The sequence below is a fragment of the Salvelinus fontinalis genome, chromosome 13, assembly GCF_029448725.1.
Source record: "Salvelinus fontinalis isolate EN_2023a chromosome 13, ASM2944872v1, whole genome shotgun sequence".
Classification (NCBI taxonomy): domain Eukaryota; kingdom Metazoa; phylum Chordata; class Actinopteri; order Salmoniformes; family Salmonidae; genus Salvelinus; species Salvelinus fontinalis.
This window is the reverse complement of record NC_074677.1, coordinates 54,451,544-54,478,634: the sequence shown is the minus strand read 5'-3', so window position 1 is coordinate 54,478,634 and position 27,091 is coordinate 54,451,544. Positions and strand designations below refer to the sequence as shown.

Below are 27,091 nucleotides of genomic sequence, written 5' to 3'. Positions count from 1 at the left end.
AGTGAACCTCAGGATATCAGCTCATTCCAAGCCTTGGTTCAAAACCATGGATGGGACACTTTGATGGAGTTGAGAGCCACACAAAATCAGAACTCATGAGGGGACACATTGGCTCGCTGCTCTGTGTCCCCACATCTATACCCCACACAGTCAGAGCCGCCCTAACCTTTTGGGGGCACTAAGTGAAATTTGAGTGGAGAGAAGAAATTGACGTTTTAGAGTTCATTTTCTGCAATTCTACACCTTTTACCATGGGGCGCAGAGAAAATGTTGCCGTTTTAAAACACATTTCCTGCAATTCTACACATTTTGCCATAGGGTGGATTAAATGTTTTAATATATGATATCTGAGTGAGAGTCACTAACAAAATCAATGGGGGTAAAAAAAAATGTTAGCTGACATGGGCTAATTGATTGACTGTCAATGACTGATATAACAAGAGAAAAACTGTTGATGCACAAACACATTTTGAAATCGCATCTGTGCGTTCTACTATTCTAAATCTCAACAGTCAGTTGAGACCCCGACTGAGTTCACACACAAAAAAAAACGTAAAAAAAACATTATTCCGTTTTAGGAAATTGATGCGGCCCGCGGGTCGCCGGATGCCCATCCTCTTCATAAAAACGGGGACCCTCATCCTCTACCCTAACCGCACAGTACTACAGACAGTGCTCTTAGCCCCCCACCCCCCCCATCCCGTTCTCACTATGTGTAGCTGCAGGTAGTCTCCCAGTCCGCTGGTGCTCTCCACTCGGACCAAGATGGCGTCTTTCTGCTGAGTACTGAAGCCCACAGCTAGCCGGTCTGCTCTGGTGCTCGGCCGCTCGTTGGGGGCCCAGGTGTACGTGATGAGGGCCCCTCCTCTCCCAAAGATATATGTGGTCCCAGCTGAGGGAAGAAGGGAGACAAACAAAAGTATTAGTTTGAGACTGAGGGAAAGGGAGAGGAAATTGAGAGCGAGGGAGAAGGGGGAGACATTATTAAAGAGATAAGGTGTTAGAGAGTGTTCCATCACTTTCAGAATCTTGTATATATTTTTTTTTGTTCCCAGCAGACCTTGCTATCTTTACTGAGATTGTTCCTCAGTACCACTCATGCCAAATTTAGATGCCTATTTTCTTGCCAAGTACATGACTGTGACAGCTCATTCCCTAACACAACCTATTATTCTCTCAGCAGAAACAACATGTCATAGCAAACATTATTCCCGTAAGTTATGCCACACTGTCAGTTTTCAAGTTCACAGCGGAGTATGAACACTAAAACAGACACCGCCTATAATTACACAAATCTCACAGAATTTTGGAATGCACTTGTGTGATTTGATTGTGCTGATACTGTCCTGTTTGAACACTATCGCACAGAACTTGCACCACACCTGCAGTACCACTACCACGAGAGGTCGTGAGTTGAGCTGTCATTGATTAGTGTAACGGCTCTCGTTGGTGTTAGAATGAATGGACCAAGGCGCAGCGTGGTAGGCGTACATCGTCTTTTTATTGATGACACCAAAACAAAATAACAAAGACAAAAAACGAAAGCGAACAGTTCCGTCAGGCACAGACACTAAACAGAAAACAAGATCCCACAAAACCCAAAAGGAAAATGACAACTTATATATGATCCCCAATCAGAGACAACGATAGACTGCTGCCTCTGATTGGGAACCACACTCGGCCAAAAACAAAGAAATAGAAAACATAGACTTTCCCACCCGAGTCACACCCTGACTTAACCAAACATAGAGAATAATAAGGATCTCTAAGGTCAGGGCGTGACAATTAGATTGTGCATTAGATTGTGTAAACCTGCCAGTACTGCAGAGTGGTTGAGGTGCCACTATGTCTAAACATGCCAGCAGAACTGTAAACACAAGACTATCGGGTTGCAGTATGCCGCAGTAGCCTTGCCCTGCCCAGGGAGTTAACACTTTGCATTTGAGGGGTTTCTGTAACTAATCAGAACATCTGCCATATTATTTTAACTTGATCTCCCTCTTCCCTGTAAGGGACTGAGAAGAATATAATCTTTCATAGAAATCTATTCATATAACCTAAGATTAATAATTTATGTAAACGTATGGGAGTTCGCTATGAATCACACTGAATACCAATGTCAAGCTATGAATCACTTAATGAGTCTCATACGTACAATCAGCTTCACATTTATAACAACAAGCTAATCTCAGTTTATCCACTGTTGACCAAACATAACCTGGTTATTATATCATCCAAATATTTTCTACGGTTTCAATTAGCTTTATCAGAAGGTTGACAAGTCATATCTCAGGTATGAGCGATTATTCCACCTCCAGGGCACCGGAGGTTGGCAGGTCTGTGCCCACTGTAGCCCTGGCGCCTGTGGGCCTCTACACAAGATAAGAGAGGAGATGAGGGGAATGATCTGGCAACCAGTCTCACAGGCAGAGCAGCTTTTGAATGGCAGCACACCTGCTCTCCTGGAACCTGATAACGTGTTGCCAGTACTGCATGTGATGAAACAGTGACAACCACAGCTCCCATGGCACACCGGGCTCACCCATTAAGTCACAGTGGGTAGGGGTGACGATGACCTCTCTTAGGAAGGGCATGATGGTCTTGCCTATATTCTAGTTTTGTAACCCTGCATGGGTTGGAGAATTGGGTGGGTTGATGGGTTAAAAAAAAAAATGTTTCCAGTGTGAAATGACTTGCATTATACTTGTAAACGAGAATATATCACACAAGAAATATGGTGAGCAACAAGAAAATTTCATTCAGGTTGTACATTTTTCCAATATGAGCTGTAGTGGTGGTTGAATGATTTGCAGTTTCACGTGAGTACTTTCAATGATCTAACCTCAGTCTGGGTCGTGGTTTTGTCTTAGATCAGGGATGGGCAACTTTGATGGGGATGGTGGCCATAAAAAAATGGAACTCATCATGAGGGGCTGCAGTGGCTCGTGGGTCTGCGTACCCACATCCATACACCCTGCAATTTTGCACATTACATTACGCCATGGGGCGTAGAGAATATGTTGCCATTTTAAAGTAAGTTTGCTGCAATTCTACACATTTTGCTATGGAGCAGAGAGAAGATTATGCAATTGTATAACTCATTTCATGCAATTTTACTCATTTTGCCATGGGGAAGGGAGAAGAATTGGAAGTTTTAGAGCAAATGTCCTGCAATTCTACACATTTTGCCATACGGTGGAGACAAATGTTTGCAGTTTTTAATATGATAACTAAATCTACTTTATAATGATGCCGGAGGAGATGGCTGACGTTTTACGGTCCCCAATTGTGCTATTGTGTGTATATTATTTTGCGTTATTTGTAACTTATTTTGTACATAATGTTTCTGCCACCGTCTCTTATGACCGAAAAGAGCGTCTAGATATCAGAACAGCGATTACTCACCTCGTACTGGACCAAGATTTTTTCTTTAACGAGTCGGACGCGAAGGATTTACTTCAGACACCTGATAAGGCCCTCATCCCCGTCATTCGCAGGAGAAAGAGACATCGGGGACGAAGGTCGGGTGCCTTGTAAGAATCCGACGGCGAGTGGGTAATCTGGCTTTACCATCGGTCCTATTAGCCAATGTACAATCATTGGATAATAAAATAGACAAACTACGATCACGTATATCCTACCAACGGGGCATTAAAAGTGTAATGTTTCACCGAGTCGTGGCTGAACGACGACATGCATTACATACAGCTGGCGGGTTTTACGCTGTATCGGCATTTGGTAAGACACGGGGTGACACTATGTATATTTGTAAACAACAGCTGTTGCACGAAATCGAATGAAGTCTCAAGGTTTTGCTCGCCTGAGGTAGAGTATCTCCTGATAAGCTGTCGACCACACTATTTCCCAAGAGAGTTTTAATCTATATCCTTGTAGCTGTCTATTTACCACCACAAACCGATGCTGGCACTAAGATCACACTCAATGAGCTGTACAAGGCCATAAGCAAACAAGAAAACGTTCATCCAGAGGCGGCGCTCCTTGTGACCAGGGACTTTAATGCAGGGAAACTTAAATCCGTTTTACCTAATTTCTACCCGCATGTTAAATGTGCAACGAGAGGGGAAAAAAACTCTAGATCGCATTTACTCCACACACAGAGATGCGTACAAAGCTCTCCATCACCCACCATTTGGCAAATCTGATCATAATTCTACCTACTGATTCCTGCTTACAAGCAAAAACTAAAGCAGGAAGCACCAGTGACTCGGTCAATAAAAAGTGGTCAGATGAAGCAGATGCTAAGCTACAGGACTGTTTTTCTAGCACAGAATGGAATATGTTCCGGGATTCTTTCGATGGCATTGAGGAGTACATCACATCAGTCACTGGCTTCATCAATAAGTGCATTGATGACGTCGTCCCCACCGTGACCGTACGTGCATACCCCAACCAGAAGCCATGGATAACAGGCAACATCCACACTGAGCTAAAGGGTAGAGCTGCCACTTTCAAGGAGCGTGACTCTGACCTGCTATAATCTCAGATGAAGCAATCAAACAGGCAAAGCGTCAATACAGGACTAAGATTGAATCGTACCACACCGGCTCCGACGCTCGTCAGATGTGGCAGGGCTTGCAAATTATTACAGACTACAAAGGGAAGCACAGCCGCGAGCTGGCCAGTGACAAGAGTCTACCAGACGAGCTAAATTACTTCTATGCTCGCTTCGAGGCAAGCAACGGTGAAACATGCATGAGAGCATCAGGTGTTCCAGACGACTGTGTGTTCACGCTCTCCGTAGCCGATGCGAGTAAGACCTTTAAACAGGCCGCAGGGCCAGACGGATTACCAGGATGTGTACTCCGAGCATGCGCTGACCAACAGGCAAGTGTCTTCACTGACATTTTCAACCTGTCCCTGACTGAGTCTGTAATACCAAAATGTTTCAAGCAGACCACCATAGTCCCTGTGCCCATGAACACTAAGGTAACCTACCTAAATGACTACCGACCATAGCACTCACGTCTTTTGCCATGAAGTGCTTTTAAAGGCTGGTCATGGCTCACATCAACACCATTATCCCGGAAACCATAGACCCACTCTAATTTGCATACCGCCCCAACAAATCAAATCAAATGTTATTGGTCACCTACACATGGTTAGCAGATGTCATTGTGACTGTAGTGAAATGCTTGTGCTTCTAGTTCCGACAGTGCAGTAATATCTAACAGTAATCTAAGAATTCCACAACAACTACCTAATACACACGAATCTAAGTAAAGGGATGGAATAAGAATATATACATACAAATATATGGATGAGTGATGACCGAGCAGCATAGGCAAGATGCAATAGATGGTATAAAATACAGTATATACATATGAGATGAGTAATGCAAGATATATAAACATTATTAAAGTGGCATTATTAAAGTGACTAGTGATCCATTTATTAAAGTGACCAATGATTTAAAGTCTGTATGTAGGCAACAACCTCTCTGTGTTCGTGACGGCTAACACAGAGAGAGCCACAGATGATCCACAGATCCACAGATGATGCAATCTCTATTGCACTCCACATTGCTCTTTCCCACCTGGACAAAAGGAACACCTATGTGAGAATGACTACAGCTCAGTGCTGAACACCATAGCGCCCTCAAAGCTCATCACTAAGCTAAAGACCCTGGGACTAAACACCTCACTCTGCAACTGGATCCTGGACTTCCTGACGGGACGCCCCTAGGTGGCAAAGGTAGGTAACAACACATCCGCCACACTGATCCTCAAAACGGGGGCCCCTCAGAGGTGCGTGCTCAATCCCCTCCTGTACCCCCTGTTCACTTATGACTGCATGGGCAGGCACAACTCCAACACCATCATTAAGTTTGCCGATGACACAACAATGGTAGGCCTGATCACCGACAACGATGAGACAGCCTATAGGAAGGAGGTCAGAGACCTGGTCATGTGGTGCCAGGACAGCAACCACTCCCTCAGCGTGATCAAGACAAAGGAGATGATTGTGTACTACAGGAAAAGGAGGACCGATCACACCCCCATTCTCACCGACGGGGCTGGGGTGGAGCAGGTTGAGAGTTCCTTGGTGTCCACCTCACCAACAAACAATCATGGTCCAAACACACCAAGACAGTCGTTAAGAGGGCACGACAAAGACTATTCCTCCTCAGGAGACTGAAAAGATTTGGCATGGGTCCTCAGATCCTCAAAACGTTCTACAGCTGCACCATCGAGAGCATCCTGACTGGTTGCATCACTGCCTGTATGGCAATTGCTGTATGGCAATTGTATGGCAATTGCTCAGCCTCCGACCACACTGCACTACAGAGGGTAGTGCGTACAGCTCAGTACATCACTGGGGCCAAGCTTGCTGCCAACCAGGACCTCTATACCAGGCGGTGTCAGAGGAAGGCAATAAACATTGTCAAAGACTCCAGTCACCCTAGTCATAGACTGCAAGCGGTACCGGAGTGCCAAGTCTCTTAACAGCTTCTACCTCCATAAGCCATAAACCATAAGACTCCCGAACAGCTAATCAAATGGCTACCCAGACTATTTGCATTGCTCCCCCCCTCTTTTACGCTGCTGCTACTCTCTGTTTATTATCTATGCATAGCCACTTTAACTTTAATATGTACCTACATGTACATATTACCTCAATTATGTTGACTAACCAGTGCCCCCGCAGAGTGACTCTGTACCGGTACCCCTTGTATACAGCCTCGCTACTGTTATTTTACTGCTGCTCTTTAATTATGTGTTACTTTTATTTTTTATTTAACACATATTTTTCTTAAAACTGCATTGTTGGTTAAGGGCTTGTAAGTAAGCATTTCGCTGTAAGGTCTACACCTGTTGTATTCGGCGCATGTGACAAATAACATTTGATTTGTAATTCGACCATGCTTACTGCAATTTCAGATAGCTGGCCACTAGGCTAATCTACCAATCCCCCCAAAAATTGCTGACATGGCCTAATTGAGTGACTGCTGATGCACTACCAAATTTCGAAATTGCACCTTGTGTATTCCACTATTTAAACTCTCAACAGTAAGTTCAGACTGAATGAGTACCGAAAAAGAATACAAAAACATGTATGAAATGAAATTGGTCCGCGGGCCCACAAAAGGCCACCAAGTTGCCCGTCCATGTCTTAGAACAAAGTGAGATGAAGAAGAGAAGAAGACAAAGTGAAGATGAGAGGAACACCTGCTGCCAGTGCCCTCCAGTAGAAGAAACACTCGTCCATGTGGGTCAGGCGAGCCTGTTCTGAAATGAATGGAGAGGCCGACCCCAGGAGCAGCACCGTGACGCAGGCCTCACTGGAGAAGGAGACCTTCTCTAGGCTCTTTTCCATTTCCTCACTGGCTAGTAGTCATGGACGTACTGTGGGTTGAGATAAAGACATACAGTGTGCAGTAGAGTATGTATGTAAGAGCTGTGTGTGCTATACTGAACAGCCTAGTCCCAGTGCCACTGCTCATTCATTCCTGACACGTGATGATATGCCTGTGGTCTTGACAGGTCGAATAATAATCTTCCATTTCGCAGCTCAGTTCCTAATGAATCAAAAATACATTATTTAAAAACGCGTCAATATTTGAGATGTACAGAAAATGTATTGATTGAGCTTTGCTCCTCTGCATCCAGAAGGTTTAATTGAGAAATGATTGAAATTGTTTCTCATATTATTATTTTAAATAAGACAAACCACCGAGCAGGCATCAACGTGCACGCACGCACATACATGCGTCACGTGAGAGTGTCTTGCAAATTGTCCCGCATTAAAAACAGTAAACCTTTCAAGCACTCCTAAATCATTGAGCTGAGCCACACACATGATTGGGGATTCCTGGCAGCATGACATCCATACGGGCATGTGCATACAGAGATGACAGGAAGTATTAAACTCGTACATCTGTGAAGACCAACCACACGCGGGGCGATTTTCACTCCTTCTCAGCCTAAGGAAATGTCTAAAAGAAATACGGAAATGGGTTTCAGCGCTTCCAGCTAATTCTGAAACGTGTTGAACGTACATTTTGCCTGTACCATAGGTCAATATTTGAACAAACATGTAGTGCTAACTTATATACTTTTCAATTGGCAGTAGATTGCCAAACTGCATTTGAATTGTGAAGTTATGCTATAAAATGTCAATGTATTGGTATTACAATATAATGGACCTAAATGAAGTATAAGATTTGGTTTGATTTGAAACAGTACTTAGACTACCGATTAGAACCATAACTCATATGTTAAACGAAAAACGCTGCCTAAGATGTGACCTACTTCAGCGGCAGACAAAGGACGCCTTTAAAAATGGATTCCTTACACATCCCTCTGACATCATCCTAGATTATTTAGATGTCTGAGTGGCACACACAAAACATTTCTGTTTGTTAGTTGACGAGATAGAAGCCTGATCAAATCTAGATATTTTCCACTCTGTACATCCAGTCACATGTACGATATATAAAAAGTTATTCTATTAAAAAAAAAGATGTCAAACAATTCTTATTTATATAGTTTGTTTCTTTGACTTAAACTGAGATTCTGGCTCGACTTTCATAATTGATGTAGCAGTAATGGCAAGCGCTGTAGAGAGGGTTTGACTCAAGTGAGGAACTACAAACTAGACACATATCACAGTGGAATGTTGAATCATCTCGACTAGAACACTTGAAAAGGTAAGAGAACATAAACTAACATTGTGTCCCGAACGGTATGCGGAAGCACCAGAGAAGTATCTGTTCAAGTGGCTTTTCAAGAGTCTCACTGGCGAGATGGCTGGACTGAAGGGGCTCTCATAGGGAGGAAGAAGCCCGTACCAAACAAGTCATAACTCAGGTGTCCAATTCCTCAATACATTGGTTAAAATAAAAGACGACAGAACGATGGGGAGGGAGACCTATCCACGTGGAGTGATTGCAGTGTTTGACTATAAGTGTGTACCTTTGTGTTAGAGGATTTGAGCGATATCTGCAGGCATGATTGGTCTTGCTTGCATATAGGTGTGTGTGTGTGTGTATATATAGTTGTGTGTGGGTGTGTGTGTGAACACAAGAGTGTGTGCGTCTGTGTGTAAATGTCACAAAGGACCTGTCGGGGCTGCTGGGGGTGAGACTCGTTTCAGCTGATGCTGTGTTTTTTGGCTTTGACGCATCTATTAAGTGGGTCAGCCAAGAGAAGAGGTGTGGAGTATCCCCAACCCCCGCCCCATACCGCCCCCCTGCACTGCCTTAAAATAGAACTCAATTGGCACTCTGTGGAAATATTGTGGGGGTGCACAGGTTCCTGTATTTAATTATTGCAACAGTAAATAAGACCCATAATGCCTCCAGTGAAGAACTCTCTGGTAATGTAGGAGTAGCACAGCAGCCAAGTCTAACAGTGGCAGAGAGAATTGTTGAGCTGTGAAAATCACCAGCCCTCTCTCTGCGTATTGAGACGAAATTGTGTTTTGGGTTTATCCTCTGATTAAAATTCAGCTTCCCCAGCCCCTGTCTCCAGTCTCACTTTCATTTCAGTTTTCCTTCCGTTAGCAGTTTAATACATTCTGTGGCAGCCTGGCACATTCTGTAATTATCCACTGAAGCTATAAAATTGTACTACGACGTAGGCTAACAAATCTGGACATAGAACTACAAGGTCAGTGTTATTGATCATACTGTTAGACCATTGTAATACAATATTGCAGTAATTATGCTCCCTTGAAGTGAGAGGTGCCACAGCTTTGATGTTTACAGAAGCAGAATCCTGTAGCTAACACCGGTGCTAGAATACGCTTTTCTCTCAGGGTATGACTTCGCCACAGGGTTTCAAACACGTTTTAAAAATAGCGTGTCATGTCTCTCTCCTGTTCCTCGCCATTTAGCGCCTTGCTTTGTTTAATCTTATCTTTACTGACGGCTACAACTACGGATGTGACAGTAGAGGCCATGTTGGAGGTCAGGTTCAGACACTGAGGACAGACAGACTGAGGACAGACAGACTGAGGACAGACAGACTGAGGACAGACAGACTGAGGACAGACAGACTGAGGACAGACAGACTGAGGCCTGGATGAGCCCTCCACCTCCTCATTCAGATGGGGAGAGAAGAGGATGCGGCGAACGTGTAGAAGATGGTCATGGTTCTAAACACTCCCAGTCTCATACCCGAGAGCCCTAACCCAAGTCCCCCCGCTGCCTTCGCATCACAGAAACAATTCACCAAAGAGGACTACAACGTATTGAAACGGAAATCACCTTGCCCTTTTCCCATGTCTACAGTGTGCATGGAATGGCTAAAGATGAAAATGGCTGGTTGCACATGGTCACTTTGGGCTGCATGATTTCTAAGCACAACGTGTGATAGGATGCTTCTTCTAAATAATCGTACGAGGTCAATCTGTTAACAATTTACCTGGCTGGTCCTGGAAATGAGACCTGTAAGAGGGCTATGACATTATAAGATGACGTGGCTAAGCACACAAAGCCCAGAGAAACATCTGGACAACAAATAACTGGGGTTGAGGAAAGTCTTCCATTGTCTACCAGCCTGGTATCTAGCTTCACAAGGATCTGGACAAAGGATAGTTGATGCTCCCAGAAATGTGTTTTGTTTTACTTATTGCTGTGGTAGCGAACAAGTTGTTATCAGCAATATTTTGGGACACATTTTCTTACAGGGATTTTGGAATGACCGAAGTTATTGCTGAACGTCAGCCTGGAAACGTGCGTTTCCTCTTGCTGCTGCTGCCATTGCAGCTGGGCACTAAAACTGGTGGCAAGTACATTAACAATGTTTCATTAACATCCCCTGCCATCTGGCCACCGCATGACTACCATCGGACCAGGCGAGGAGAGGCAGCACAGCTAGCTAACAACTCAGTGACCACCCTCACCTCCATATAATACTGTAAGGTGGATGTGTTCACAGACCTCTACACACACAAAATCTCTCTCTCTCTCTCTCTCTCTCTCTCTCTCTCTCTCTCTCTCTCTCTCTCTCTCTCTCTCTCTCTCTCTCTCTCTCTCTCTCTCTCTCTCTCTCTCTCTCTCTCTCTCTCTCTCTCTCTCTCTCTCTCTCTCTCTCTCTCTCTCTCTCTCTCTCTCTCTCTCTCTCTCTCTCTCTCTCTCTCTCTCTCTCTCTCTCTCTCGGGTTGTCTCCTCTTCCGTCAGATTCTGACATACAGCAGTCTCGGCGAATCTTCAGTCAGCTTAGGATAGATCTGTCATAATGGTAAAACCGATTAACAGGCCTGTTAATGAGCTCCCGCTTGGCAACAGAGTTCTTCAGATATAAAAGCTGGAGTGGACAGCATGCTCTGGTTACTACTGTACAGACTGTAATGACTAATGCTGCTGAATCTTCTGTCGTCAAGTTGCTCTTTCCCACTCTCATTATGTATCCATTGGATCCATTTTCGGTGGGCTGTGTAGGTAGTGCATGTGTATCTGTCCAGATGTACATTTGGCAGATATCTACAGTATAGCGGTCACCTGAACTGTTGATTGACACCATCTGGAAGGGTTTAGAGTGTGCATAACGCACAGATGGAAAATGTACAGGAGTAACAGTAATAGGATTCATGTTATAGTAAAGTGTTTGACTGCGTACTGTAAATGGGTTGTTTTAATTGTGGGTAGGTACACATGTTGTATGGATGGGAACATTGTGTTTGAATACAGGACAGCTGTACCCACTGTGCATTTTTTGAGCTGCACTTTTCAGAACGTCTGGTTCATTTAATGAGAGCTCTATCTGCCCACATGAAAGCATACGCTGTGCTTTGAAGCCTTTTCTATATTGCAATGTTTTTGTTTATAAGTATGGGAAGCATTTTAGGAGGGCAGTGACGTTGGTATCAGATCATCCATAAGACATAATAGAGCTGGCGTTAGCTTGGCATATGATTTAGTTCTTGTTACAACAGTTGATTGCACGACGAGATACTAACAACAGTTAGTTTGACTCCAGAAATGACTGCATACAGTAGCAGAGGGTTAGAGAACAGTTCCTGAGCAGATGTTTCTCGAATATCAGATCCCTGAACGGTGATGTTTATATTGTCAGAATGAACAAGACGTCTGACACCAGAAAAAAATGAAGGCAAATTACAGGAGCTTCTCACACGGTACACTTTTATTGCCTATCTACCCTATCTATTACCTAGATGATATCACAACACCCAAGCTTACAATTTCGCTTACACTGCAATTTGCAGGCCTACACTCTGTCAGACAGAGAGCTTGTGAACAAAATTAATTACTTAGCCATTGGGAAATCCTTATTCTCAAAATTAACGCTGAGATCAGTACAGCACATTTGAAGGTGTACAGTGCATTCGGAAAGTATTCAGACCCCTTCCGTTTTTCCACATTTTGTTAGGTTACAGCCTTATTCTAAAATGGTTTAAATTAAAAACAATTCTCATCAATCTACACACAATACGCGATAATGACAAAGCGAGAACAGGTTTTTTAGAAACAATTTCACATTTATTATAATTAAAAAATGCCTTATTTACATAAGTATTCAGACCATTTTCTATGAGACAAGAATTTGAGCTCAGGTGCATCCTGTTTTCATTGATCCTCCTTGAGATGTTTCTACAACTTGATTGGAGTCCACCTGTGGTCAATTTAATTAATTGGACATGATTTGGAAAGGCACACACCGATCTATATAAGGTCCCACAGTCGACAGTGCATGTCAGAACAAAAACCAAGCCAGGAGGTTGAAGTAATTGTCTGTCAAGCTCTGAGACAGGATTGTGTTGAGGCACAGACCTGGGGAAGGGTACCAAAACTTGTCTGCAGCATAAGGTCCCTAAGAACACAGTAGCCACCATCATTCTTAAATAGAAGAAGTTTGGAACCACCAAGACTCTTCCTAGAGCCCGGACAATCTGAGCAATTGTGGGAAAAGTGCCTTGGTCAGGAAGGTGACCAAGAACCCGATGGTCACTCTGTCAGAGCTCCAGAGTTCCTCCAGAAGGACAACCATCTCTGCAGCACTCCACCAATTAGGCCTTTATGGTAGAGTGGCCAGATGGAAGACACTCCTCAGTAAAAGGCACATGACAGCCTGCTTGGAGTTTGCCAAAAGGTACCTAAAGGAATGTCAGACCATGAGAAACTACATTTCATGTCTGGGGGAAAACTGGCACCATCCCTACGGTGAAGCATGGTGGTGGCAGCATCATGCTGTGGGGATGTTTTACAGTGGCAGAAACTGTGAGACTAGTCAGGATTGAAGGAAAGATAAACGGAGCAAATTATAGATCCTTGATGAAAACCTACTCCAGTGCGCTCAGGACCTCAGACTGGGGCGAAGGTTCACCTTCCAACAGGACAATGACCCTTAGCACACAGCCAATGTCCTTGAGTGGCCTAGCCAGAGCCCGGACTTGAACCAGATCTAACATCTCTGGAGAGACCTGAAAATAGCTGTGCAGAGACGCTCCCCATCCAACCTGACAGAGCTTGACAGGATCTGCAGAGAAGAATGGGAGAAACACCCCAAATACAAGTGTGCCAAGCTTGTAGCGTCATACCCAAGAAAACTTGAGGTACTGAGTAAAGGGTCTGAATACTTATGTAAATGTAATATTTCTGTTTTTTTTTATACATTTGAAAAAATGTCTAAAAACCAGTTGTTTCTTTGTCATTATGGGGTATTGAGTGTAGCTTGATGAGGGAAAAAACTATTGAACACATTTTAGAATAAGGCTGTAACGTAACGAAACGTACAAAAAGTGAATGCACTGTATTTTGTTACGACTGTTCTTTATAACATACAGATGTTGGATCTTAATTTGATAACCCTTTGTTTCTGTTTTTTTTCCTGCGCAGCAGTACATTTGTAGTATATTTGAGTTTTAAAAAGGCTTCTAAAGTTTGTCATTTCCCTTCGGACATTTCAGACTTGATTTGACTTAACGAAAAATGTATCAATCCCTTCAAAAAGGGGCCATTAATTATAATCCACATAACTCACATTTGCTGTTGCTGCAGGATTATTTTCCTTCTGTAGCAACCTGGCTCAAATTAAGATCCTACATCTGTAGCAAAAAAAAACGTGTGACTTGAGCGTGAACTGCTTTTTAAGGCACAAACATGTTCGCTATTGTGAGAAACCATCATCATTAGGCGGCAGGGAGCCTAGCGGTAAAGAGCGTTGGGACGGTAACTGAAAAGTCGCTAGTTAGGAATCTCAGAGCCGGCAAGATGACAAAAATCTGCCGTTATGCCCTTGAGCAAACCCCCAACAACTGCTCCCCGGGTGCCGATGACGTGGGCGTCAATTAGACTGTCTGCCAAGCCTCTCTGATTTAGACGGGGTTGGTTAAATGAGGAAGAAACATTTCGGGTTGAATGCATTCCGTTGTCCAACTGACTAGGTATCTCCTTTCCCTCCCCGTCCCTTTAATTCAATTAACTTTGATTAGATGCTCCAGGCTCTTTCATTAAAAAAAACAACGAGAAACATTAGGAATCTGAGCAAAAAAATTAAAAATAGGGCGCAGAATGCATTTCAAATCATAGCCACAGTAATGAAGTTGCTTTATCACCTTACCTGGAACCTGGGAGCCTGTGACCCCAATAAAATTAAATGATGCTTTGTGGCTTTCTCACAATAGACACTGAGTGACATTAGTTTTTGCAAAAATTACAGACATACCATTGTCTGGATAATTGAGAACCTGCAGACAATCTAGTATTATTATTTTTTTACAGTATATCGAAACGGGTCGTGAACGCATTTCTACAGTGTGTGGAAAGGCCCACAGCCAGGTATACTCATAATCTCTTTTAAAGCCCACGAGGGAAAAGTGATTGCGTTGTGCATAATGGCCTAGGCACTGTGATATAGATAACTTGGCCATTAAAAAAGGAGGACTGGAGTGAGCCAGTAAAACCCACTCACTGTGAGGCCTGAATGTAATTACTGCCATCGACTAGCAGACTGCAAAGCCCAGACGTTAATTAAATGCTACTCCAGCAATGCATAAACAAGACCAGGAAGGAAACAGAGGAGATAAGACAGAGCCTGTTCATCGATTCAGTGTGAAGCTGTAGAGAAGGGTTTTCAAGACGTTGGACGGCGTACTCATGTTAAATACATACATTCCCATTACAACAGCTTATTGAAATGATACCTTAGTGAGGAAACACGGGGTGTACGGACATGGCCCTCTGTCTCACTGTGATATTTCCCTGCAGCATTTACCCGGTACACTGTTGATTGATGATGACTCCTCCAAATCAAATTATATCAAAAAGATTAAAAACAGGATTTTATTGAGCTGATCAACACCCCGATAGGCTCGGAAAAGCAGCCGATTATCTCTGGCCCCGTGCCGTCGCTGGGTTGCGTCTGCGAAAGGTTCAGCAGGCTCTTAGCACTTCATACAGTATCTGTCTTAAAGACTACCGCCCGCTCTGTTGACATAACCTTTATTTACAATTTCAACACTTTTCGGAAACAAAAGATCCTCTACAAAAAAAAATGATGGGCTCCATCCAAAATATCTAGGATCCTTGACCCTCTCTTCACATTTCAAGGCCACGTTAAGATATTGACTCAGAGACAGACCAAGCCCCGCTCAGGTAACACCTCCCATCCTTTCTAAGCGTTATCGTCATACTGTTGTCTATGATGGCAGAGGTCTTTATAGTTGCAACCTTGTACCCATTCGTTTGAACTCCATTCTTATCTCTGCTGTTGCTAGCGCAAAAGAGAAGCCTACTGTGGTCTGCTCACCCAGTGCTTTTAGTTCAATAACCCCTCGGTTTTCAAATCACGTAGAGGGCTTGGGCTGTTGCACATAGCAACCAAAGCCCATGTAAGTCAGTTTATAACATTCCATCACTGGTTACTCAGAGTTCCTCATATTGACATTGGCTGCATCCTTAGGCCGTAACCTGAGAAAGGTAATTCCAATTTCTAGTCGTTCATCCATTACTACTAGGGATAGACAACATGGTGCAGTTGAAAATCAATGTCAATGATTCTACTGAGTTACAGGAAATCAGGCAATTTAAATACATTCATTAGGCTCTAATCTATGGATTTCACATGACTGGGCAGGAGCACAGCCATGGGTGGGCCTGGGAGGGCATAGGCTCACCCCCCCTGGGGAGCCAGGACCTGCCAATCAGAATTAGTTTTTCCCCACAAAAGGGCTTTATTACAGACAGAAATACTCCTCAGTTTCATCAGCTGTCCAGGTGGCTGGTCTCAGAGGATCCCGCAGGTGAAGAAGCCGGATGTGGAGGTCCTGGGCTGGCATAGTTACACATGGTCTGTGGTTGTGAGGCCGGGTGGACGTACTGCCAAATTCTCTAAAACGGCATTGGAAGCGGCTTATGGTAGAGAAATGAACATTCAATTCTCTGGCAACAGCTCTGGTGAACATTCCTGCAGTCAGCATGCCAATTGCATGCTCCCATACATCTGTGACATTGTGTTATGGGACAAAACTGGACATTTAAGAGTGGCTTCAAGGTGCACATGTGTAATGATCATGCTGTTTAATCCGCTTCTTGATATGCCACACCTGTCAGGTGGATGGATTATCTTGATAAAGGAGAAATGCTCACTAACAGAAATATTTTTTTGGGTGCATATGGAACATTTCTGGAATATTTATTTCAGTACATGAAATATGGGACCTACACTTTACATTTTTATAGTTTTGTTCAATATATACCAATATTAACCATCAGACAGGGCCTGCAACTTCCTATTGCACATAGCTTATTTGAGTTGGAGACTCCTTGTGACTTTAAAAATCGTAAACCCAAGGGTTGATGCATCTGAACATTAGGAGCTTACTACCTAAACATCAATATCTGGGCTATGCAGACGAATCTGGACATTCTAGTATTGACTGAAACTTAAGATCTCTGTGGACATTCTGGACTCTGATATTAATACTGATGGCTATAATTTGTTCAGAGCTGACAGACGGTGTAAAGGTGGTGGAGTGGCTATTATTATAGAAAAGAAAATAATTTTATATTTTTACTGAAATTCATTTCCCTTGCCATTATTTTTGCTACTATCTTTAAGCCTTTGTCTGGGGGAAAATGTATCCATAACTGTTAAAGCGATCTACCATCCTCCCTCTGCTAACTTTTGTGCACTCGAGGAGTTAACTAGTTTGTTGTCTTCTGACTAAATCAGAAGTTATTATCTTGGGTGACCTAAATTATGATTGGGAAATGCAAGCTTCAGACAATCTAAACTACATGTGTAATTATCTAAACCTAACCCAGCTGGTGACTAAACCTACACAGTCCAACCCTAAAGATCCTTCAATGACAACTCTGATTGATCATATTTTAAATATGTTTCTCCTGTTGTCTTTGCTCAATATAATAGTGACCATTGCCGAGCTGTTTGTGTTAAAGATGGGAGAATACAAAAATGTAATCCTTGTTTAATCACAAAGAGGAACTTTAAAAACTTCAGTGAACAGTCTTTTTTACATGATTTTTATTTGAGTGACATTTATTGTATTTCAGCTATCCTTGAACCTGATTTAGCTTTGAGACTTTTTGCAGATGTCTTTCATACTATTGTGGATAATCATGCTTTTATATTGGCTAAATTGGCTTTTAGTCTAGACCTCCGCATTGGATTAGTTCACTGAGATGGGCGCAAACATATATATATATATGTTTGTGTTACTGCTCGACCAAAACAATCTCGGTCAACCAACAGCTTAAGGACCAAACAATCGACTCGTCGACTAATTTGGGTCAGCCCTAATATACAGTATATACCATGTATATGGGGCGGCAGATAGCCTAGGGGTAGAGTATTGGGCCAGTAACCGAAAGGTTTCTGGATCGAATTCCCACGAGCTGACAAGGTAAAAATCTGACGTTCAGCCCCTAAACACGGCAGTTAACCCACTGTTCCCCGGTAGGCCGTCATTGTAAATTATAATTTGTTCTTAACTGACTTGCCTAGGTCAAAAAATGTGTATATTTATCTTGTATTCCCCAGAGCACATTTGAAAAAGAGACCTAGGTCTTCCCTGTTAAAATAAAGGTCAAACTAAATAAAAATACGAGGCACACTACTTATCATTTTACTGTCAAAAAACAGCTTTGTGCATTGCATTTAAGTATTTAAGTTTAATACATTTTCTCACAAATACCGAGATGCACAGGTATATTTAATCCAACAGTTGTTTCCCTCGAGGTTTGAGTGGTCCAACGGGTAAAGTAGTGTCTGAAGGCTCTTTACCATGCCTCTCACCAAAGCCCCCAAACTATTTCCATTGATATCCTCAAATTGGTCCATAATTGGCACTTTACAGAACACCGACAAGGCCTTTTCATAGCTATTCCACACAACCTCAGATATTCTATCTATTTGGTCTGAGTCATTCAGTGAAAAGTAAAGCTTTATCTGCTCTGGAGAGAGACTCAGGCATGGTACAGATGGGCGTGTTATGTGTAAAATGTGCTTTTGGCCGATTTGGTCTATTAAAGCACACTATCACACAGGTTAATCACATCAAATATATACTCAATATTAAGGGAACCTGCTCTTTCCAATGACCAGGTGAATCCAGGTGAAAGCTATGATCCCCTTATTGATGGCACTTCAATCAGCGTAGATGAAGGGGAGGAGACGGGTTAAAGAAGGATTTTTAAGCAGTTTCCAGTGTGTATCAAGAATGGTCCACCACCCATAGGATATTTAGCCAACTTGACACAACTGTGAGTGGCATTGGAGTCAACATGGGCCAGCATCGGTGTGGAACGCTTCGTCATTTTGTAGAGTCCATGCACCAACGAATTGTGGCTGTTCTGGGGGGTGGGGGGTGGGGGGGTGGGGGGGGTGCAACTCAATATTAGGAAGGTGTCCTTAATATTTGGTATACTCAGTGTATGTGCAATGGTGTTGCAGAGGCTCTAGCATGGTAACCAGACGTTCCATATGTGACCCGTTTCAGGAAACTAGGCGTTTGTCGCAAGTCACGACTTCACAGGAGAGCCATTTAAAAAATGTTTTGGTGGCAGAAATGCCTTCTGGAACATGTGAACTTTCATATAGAAGGCTTCTGTCTATTTGAGCTGGTCAGTCTGTGTTGCTAATCCTGTCGAACACGGCTTTAAAAAAAAAGTATGGTGTAGTAAAGCTGCATAAGTGTTACTCTACACTTTCTGGAGGATCGAGTTTTGAAATCAGTGGAATTAGAGTATGATAGCTAAAGAGATGGAAAAAACACCTGTCTCCGGATCACATTTTAAAACCAAGAGCAACCGTGGCATGGCATCCGTGACAGGGAGACACGTTCATCATGCATTATGATGTAAGATAGTCTAGCTAGCTAAATTTTCAGATATTACAGGTTTCTAATTTTGACGGAAAGTGGTTTCATTTCAAGCTAAAGTGTAGTGTTAGCTAGCTAGCTAATGTTAGCTGGCTGGCTCCTAGCTAACGTTACATGTCTGGCCCTCAAACCATCATGGTCATCTAATAATCCGCAGTTTACAATTGGCTCATTCATCCCCCTCCTCTCCCCTGTAACTATTCCCCAGGTCGTTGCTGCAAATGAGAACGTGTTCTCAGTCAACTTACCTGGTAAAATAACGGTGAAATAAAATAAAAAATAAAATAAAATAAAAAAATGTATGATGTTACTATTCGTATCCCAGAGCTGTTTGCTTTGTACTTAGAGCCTAATGTTAGCTAGCTAACATTGAACCTGGTTGGTTAGCTCCCAGCATATTCATGCAGGTTAGTAACGACATGATTGGCACTATGTTCATTGTTGTTTAACTAGCTAACTTTAGCTGGCTGGCTCGTTAGCTAACATTACGTGACGTGTGATCTTACATGATGTTTACCTAGCTAGCTACATGACTTAAGCTAAATTGTATAACACCCGTTGAATATGGTGGGTGTCAGTAAACGTCGGCAAAAAAGCATAATGAAATTGTTGCCAGCAAAGCTGGTTAGGCTGTTTTCATGCTCTTCAGACGTAAATAAATCATCGGCCATAGCGTCAGGTGTGCACCCCATTGAGAGTGACACGAGATGGGTGGGGCTGAAGCTTCAGAGGGTGTGAACGATGCTGAATGGGCTTAGACAAAGAGGGGCTCTTCACTAGATACCAAAACATTCAAAGCCCATTTTCTCAAAAGTGAGTTTACAAGTTGATCAACTTTCAAAGCAGAATTACTTTCCCATTGTTCCTCAGAAATGCAGTGTATGATATACCATTTTGTAGCTCTGAGTATCTACTTTTATCCAATGTAAAAACCACAATTTCATATTTTGCTACATAAGACCAAATCCAGGGGTTGAGTCGCATACCAGGACTTTTACTCAATATACCCTATGGTGTACTGAATGCCCTCTATCCTCTGTTTAACAGAGTCAAATGTGTTGGAGAGTGGAGCTGGCTAAAATACAGAATCTATCACCCTCTTTTACTATCAAAGTGGGTCACTAAACCCTCCTGCAACACTTTTCTTCATCTCTGTCTCTGACTGTCTCACTCCCTCACTGCCAATTTCGACCTGCATTCATTCACACCACTGGTCTGAATCTGGAGCATGGGTCCATGTAGGACAGAGTGTAACAGTTTTGCTTCCGTCCCTCTCCTTGCCCCTACCTGGGCTCAAACCAGGGACCCTCTGCACACATCAACAACTGCCTCCCACGAAGCATCGCTTCACAAAAAGCAAAAAGCGGTCTCAGAGCGAGTGACATCACCGATTGAAACGCTATTAGCGCGCACCACTGCTAACTAGCTAGCCATTTCACACCGGTTACAAGAGCACAGAAATATAATTCTAGAATTATAATACAATGGGACAGACCACCTGGTGTTTTCAGCCGAGGAAGTGGGGGTGGATGATTGGACAGGCTACAGCCCCAGACAATCACATAGATCGTAAATGGGGAACAGGCTGGGCTGCAACACAAGCTATTAAATCTGTTTCACCTGATAACCCATTCTCCCCACCCCTCCTCAAAACTTTGCCCTGCAGTAGTTCTTTCAGCAGCCATCCAGGGTCTGTGGTCTCCTTAAGCTTTCCTTACAGGTCAGATGCTGCACTGCAACAGGAGGAATTCTAGTCAGCCACTCCCTTTGTTAAAGCAACAGCAGGCAAGGTATCAAGCATGCAAGTGTCCATCAAGGTTAATATTTGACCATCTATTGAATCACCAGTAACAAGTTATTTGCAAAAATCATAGTTTAATTGTCACAAATGTATTTCTTTCTATTTTATTTCACCTTTATTTAACCAGGTAGGCCAGTTGAGAACAAGTTCTCGTTTACAACTGCGACCTGGCCAAGATAAAGCAAAGCAGTGTGACAAAAACAACCACACAGAGTTACACATAAACAAACGCACAGTCAATACCACAAAAGAAAAATAGAAACATCTATGTACAGTGTGTGCAAATGTAGAAGAGTAGGGAGGGAGGCAAATGTTTAAGGGATGTTTAAAATGTTTAAGGGAGGTATTAGTTTTGGTTTGAACAGCCACAGAAGTCATTAAATCAGTAATGACTTGGTCACAGATGGACAATGACAATCCTTGTAATGAATAAGCATTGCTGTGTAATTATATAACTACATATGTGAAGAACACACATGGCTGTTTTACATGCCAATTTAATAAAAGTCAGATATTGAAACACACACCTTATATCAGAATCTGATTAAAATAAGATGTCTTGCCCACTAGTTTCTGTTAAAAAATTAAATTTGGATTAATTTTCACGGCGCTGATTACATTTCGAGGAGTTTATAGGAAAATCAATTCTAATTTAAAGAGTGCCATTAATCTTGCCTCTTGGTCTGTCCATCATACTGGAACTAGAATATAGCTTATAAACTACACATGAATGTCAGACATTTTACATAAAGAGGTCAGGGGAAACTCAATGGTTTCTGACCATTCGCCCAGACATGTGTAACCCTTTCCTGAATTCAAATGACTAGTGGCCTCACATACACCAGCCGAAAATATGGTGTTTCAATGTCAAAGGCTTTGTTATATTTCCGTGTTCTGTGATGTATAAAAAGGGTAATAATGGGATGCAAAATCAAAACGTAATACATTTCAACTCTATATCTAACATGGTACAGATGTCTTCTTTTTTTTAAGACCATAACCATGTGTCTGAGGTGTATACTTTTGTTTCAAAGTAGATTTGTTTAAGACTACCAAGAAACACTCTGTGTGACACTGATGTAGCCCACTGCAGTAAAAGGTTAATTAAGGGAAACAAAGAAAATAAATAGAAACAAGAAGGGGAAGTCATCTCTTTAGAATGTTAATATAAAATGACCAAAATGAATGAGTCAACAGTACTATCAATAGCTGTCTGTGGAATTGGAAGTAGACTTGAAGAGGCTAGTTTTCCCTGCAGCATTGAGACTGCATTGAATGGTGCTGGAGGACATGGCTGCCGTTTTACGGGCTTCTAACCAATTGTGCTATTTTGTGTGCTTTTTCGCATAGTTTGTCATTTATTTTCAGGGTTGGGGAGTAACGGATTACATGTAAGGGATTGCAAAAAAACTAACCCGTTACATTACCAGCAAAAATATTGCAATCAGATTACAGATACTTTTGAAAAACTAGATGATTACTTCAAGGATTACTTTTACATTAAGAAAGGATGTTTGAAGAAAAAAAATATTTGACAGTTCTCTGTTTTCTCAATGAAATTCGAATCAGCATTGAAAAAAGGCACAAGTTTGTTTGTTCCACCTGAGCCAGTCTGACCACAAGTCAGAGACCACTATGATGACACACCAAATGTGTTTGATGGATCGCGGGAAAAGCACAGGAATAGGCTTTTGTAGGCTACAGTCCAAGCTATGTCTTCCAAAGGTGCGACTGCTGTCCAGATCCAAAGATTATCCAACTTAAATAAACACTTGGAGGTATGGATGACAGCAGTGGTGTAGTCTTCAGTGATAGGGGTATCACTTATTATTGATATCTACATAGCGCACTGATGTGAATCACACTGCTGCTCTCTCATTTAGCTATTTGCACCTTACGGATTGTGGTTGTTGTGGATGGCTGTTCACAAATCTAAATGTGTATTTCAACCCAATAATGGTTGCATTCAAGAAGTTTAAGCTGCCTATCAATCTTAGTTTTTTTAAACCAGAGGACAGCCAGTGAAAAATGCGCTCTTGCCACAGCTGCATAATGTGGATCCAAGCCTATGGAATAAAAGTGGGTATTTTATTGATCAATCTAATTCATGATGATAAAAAATAAATCCATAGTCCTAATGGACACATGTTCAAACTCGCACACTTTCGATAGACTTAAAGTGTCACGTTCCTGACCTGTTTTCTGTTAGTTTTATGTGTTAGTTGGTCAGGACGTGAGTTGGGTGGGCATTTCTATGTTTTCTGTTTCTATGTTGGTTTATTGGGTTGCCTGGTATGGCTCTTAATTAGAGGCAGGTGTTTGGCGTTCCTCTAATTAAGAGTCATATTTAGGTAGGCGTTTTCACAGTGTTCGTTGTGGGTGGTTGTCTCCTGTGTCTGTGTATATGTTTGCACCATACGGGACTGTTTGCGGTTTGTTCGTTTTATGTAGTCTGTTCCTGTTCATTGCGTTCTTCACGTTATATGTAAGTTCGTCGTTCAGGTCTGTCTGCATCGTTTATTTGTTTTGTTTGTTTATGCAAGTTTAGTTTGTTTTTCCGTCGTGTTCAATAAATCATGTCATTTCACTACGCTGCGCCTTGGTTCGATCACTACTCCTCCTCGTCTGATGAAGAGGAGGAGGATTGCCGTTACAGAACCACCCACCTCAAATCCAGAACCAAGCAGCGTAATGTCGAGCAACGGGAGAGTATACAGGACTTGTGGAGTTGGGAGCAGGTATTTAACGGAGAAGGACCATGGGCTAAAGTGAATCACCGTCCATGGGAACAGCTGGAGGCAGTTCGGAGAGCGGAGGAGAAGAGAGAGAGGAACCGGCGTTATGAGGGGACGCATCTTGCACGGAAGCCCGAAAAGCCCGTGGGTAACACCCAAACATTTCTTGGGGGGGGGGGGGGGTGGCTAAGAGGTAGTGGGCCAAGGGCAGGTAGGAGACCTGCGCCCACTTCTCAGGCTAACCGTGGAGAGCAGGAGTACGGGCAGACACCATGTTACGCAGTAGAGCGCAGGGTGTCTCCTGTACGTGTGCATAGCCCGGTGCGGGTTATTCCACCTCCCCGCACTGGTAGGGCTAGATTGGGCATTGAGCAAGGTGTCATGAGGCCGGCTCAACGCGTCTGGTCTCCAGTGCGTCTCCTCGGGCCGGCATACATGGCACCTGCCTTACGCATGGTTTCCCCGGTTCGCCTACATAGCCCGGTGCGGGTTATTCCACCTCCCCGCACTGGTCAGGCGACCGGGAGCATTCAACCAGGTAAGGTTGGGCAGGCTCAATGCTCAAGAGAGCCAGTACGCCTGCACTGTCCGGTATTTCCGGCGCCACCTCCCCGCCCCAGCCTAGTACCTACAGTGCCTACACTACGCACTAGGCTACCAGTGCGTTTCCAGAGCCCTGTTCCTCCTCCACGCATTCTCCCTGTAGTGCGTGTATCCAGTTCGGTGCCTCCAGTTCCGGCACCACGCACTAAGCCACCTGTGCGTCTCCAGAGCCCTGTACACACTGTTTCTTCTCCCCGTACTAATCCTGATGTGCTTGCCCTCAGCCCGGTGCCACCTGTGCCGGTACCACGCACCAAATATAGAGTACGCTTTGAGAGTCCAGTGTGCCTTGTCCCTGCTCCCCGCACTAGCATGAAGGTGCGTGTTCTTAGCCCGGTGCCTCCAGTTCCGGCACCACGCACCAGGTCTACAGTGCGCCTTATCCGGCCTGAGCCATCCGTCTCCCCAGCGCCATCTGAGCCATCCGTCTCCCTAGCGCCATCTGAGCCATCCGTCTCCCCAGCGCCATCTGAGCCATCCGTCTCCCCAGCGCCATCTGAGCCATCCGTCTCCCCAGCGCCATCTGAGCCATCCGTCTCCCCAGCGCCGTCTGAGCCATCCGTCTCCCCAGCGCCGTCTGAGCCATCCGCCTGCAATGAGCCTGCAAAGCCGCCCGTCTGCCATGAGCCTGCAGAGCCGCCCGTCTGCCATGAGCCTGCAGAGCCGCCCGCCAGACAGGAGCCGCTAGAGCCGCCCGCCAGACAGGAGCCGCTAGAGCCGCCCGCCAGACAGGAGCCGCTAGAGCCGCCCGCCAGACAGGAGCCGCTAGAGCCGCCCGCCAGACAGGAGCCGCCAGAGCCGCCCGCCAGACAGGATCCGCCAGAGCCGCCAACCAGACAGGATCCGCCAGAGCCGCCAACCAGACAGGATCCGCCAGAGCCGCCAACCAGACAGGATCTGCCAGAGCCGCCAACCAGACAGGATCTGCCAGAGCCGCCAACCAGACAGGATCTGCCAGAGCCGCCAACCAGACAGGATCTGCCAGAGCCGCCAACTAGACAGGATCTGCCAGAGCCGCCAGAGCCGTCAGCCTGCCATGAGCGTCCAGAGCCGTCAGCCTGCCATGAGCGTCCAGAGCCGTCAGCCTGCCATGAGCGTCCAGAGCCGTCAGCCTGCCATGAGCGTCCAGAGCCGTCAGTCAGCCATGAGCTGCCACTCAGCCAGAAGCAGCTAGTAATCCAGAACTGCCACTCAGTCCAGAGCTGTCTCTCTGTCCGGAGCTGCCCTTCAGTCCGGAGTTGCCCCTCTATCCTAAGCTACCTCTTTATCCTGAGCTACCTCTCTATCTTGAGCTATCCCTCTGTCCTGAGCTATTTCTCTGACCTGAGCTACCTTGTCCCGGAGCTGTACTTTATCTTGGTGTTTCCCCTTAAATTAGGTGGGGGAAATAAGAGGGTGGTCATGATAGGGGGTAAACGTAAGCTGGGATTGACTATGGTGGGGTGGGGACCTCGTCCAGAGCCTGAGCCACCACCGTGGTCAGATGCCCACCCAGACCCTCCCCTAGACTTTCTGCTGGTGCGCCCGGAGTTCGCACCTTGAGTGGGGGGTTATGTCACGTTCCTGACCTGTTTTCTGTTAGTTTTCTGTGTTAGTTGGTCAGGACGTGAGTTGGGTGGGCATTTCTATGTTTTCTGTTTCTATGTTGGTTTATTGGGTTGCCTGGTATGGCTCTTAATTAGAGGCAGGTGTTTGGCGTTCCTCTAAGAGCCATATTTAGGTAGGCGTTTTCACAGTGTTCGTTGTGGGTGGTTGTCTCCTGTGTCTGTGTATATGTTTGCACCATACGGGACTGTTTGCGGTTTGTTCGTTTTATGTAGTCTGTTCCTGTTCATTGCGTTCTTCACGTTATATGTAAGTTCGTCGTTCAGGTCTGTCTGCATCGTTTATTTGTTTTGTTTGTTTATGCAAGTTTAGTTTGTTTTTCCGTCGTGTTCAATAAATCATGTCATTTCACTACGCTGCGCCTTGGTTCGATCACTACTCCTCCTCGTCTGATGAAGAGGAGGATTGCCGTTACATAAAGGGGCTATCTGTAGTTGCTATATACATTTTTTGACTTGTACATATATTCATTGATTCTATTCATTGATTCTTGAAGAATATAGCTTATAAATTTCTCATGAGCTTAGTTCATCTGTCACACTCCATGAGAACCCAAAATATAAGCTTGATTTTCTGCAATGTTTGTAAACATTATTCATGTAAATAAACACTGTATAATATGATTAAAATAATAATCATGGATGGTCAGTCCTTGCATCCATAGCTCTGTCTATTCATCTGAGAGTGGTTACATTTCTCCAGACCCATCTCTCAGCTTTTTACCAAAACAGGCGAGGCGAGGCAATGATTTTGTTATTGTTTCATCTGTGGATTTGCCCTTTAAACGGCAGCATATCATCAAGATATCAAAGTGTCACCAACAAAAAGGTAAACAATAGGTCTATAACAAATGCAGCACACAACATTCCTTTTTAACATGTAAATAGCTTTTATTACCAGGAAGTGTACTCCGAGCATGGGCTGACCAGCTGGCAAATGTCTTCACTGACATTTTCAACCTCTCCCTGTCTGAGTCTGTAATACCAACATGTTTCAAGCAGACCATCATAGTCCCTGTGTCCAA

The 27,091-nt window shown here is 43.9% G+C and overlaps 1 protein-coding gene across 8 annotated transcripts in view; it reads right to left on the bottom strand.

Annotated features, from left to right (window-relative positions):
* The window catches only part of nrxn2a (neurexin 2a), a 337,271-nt gene that overhangs the window by 47,032 nt on the left and 263,148 nt on the right, over positions 1–27,091 (bottom strand). For all 8 annotated transcript variants that reach the window (XM_055943517.1, XM_055943522.1, XM_055943519.1 and 5 more), the window contains one exon: positions 711–892. In XM_055943517.1, coding sequence (XP_055799492.1) covers positions 711–892 — 182 coding nt within the window. The remainder of the gene's footprint in view (positions 1–710; positions 893–27,091) is intronic.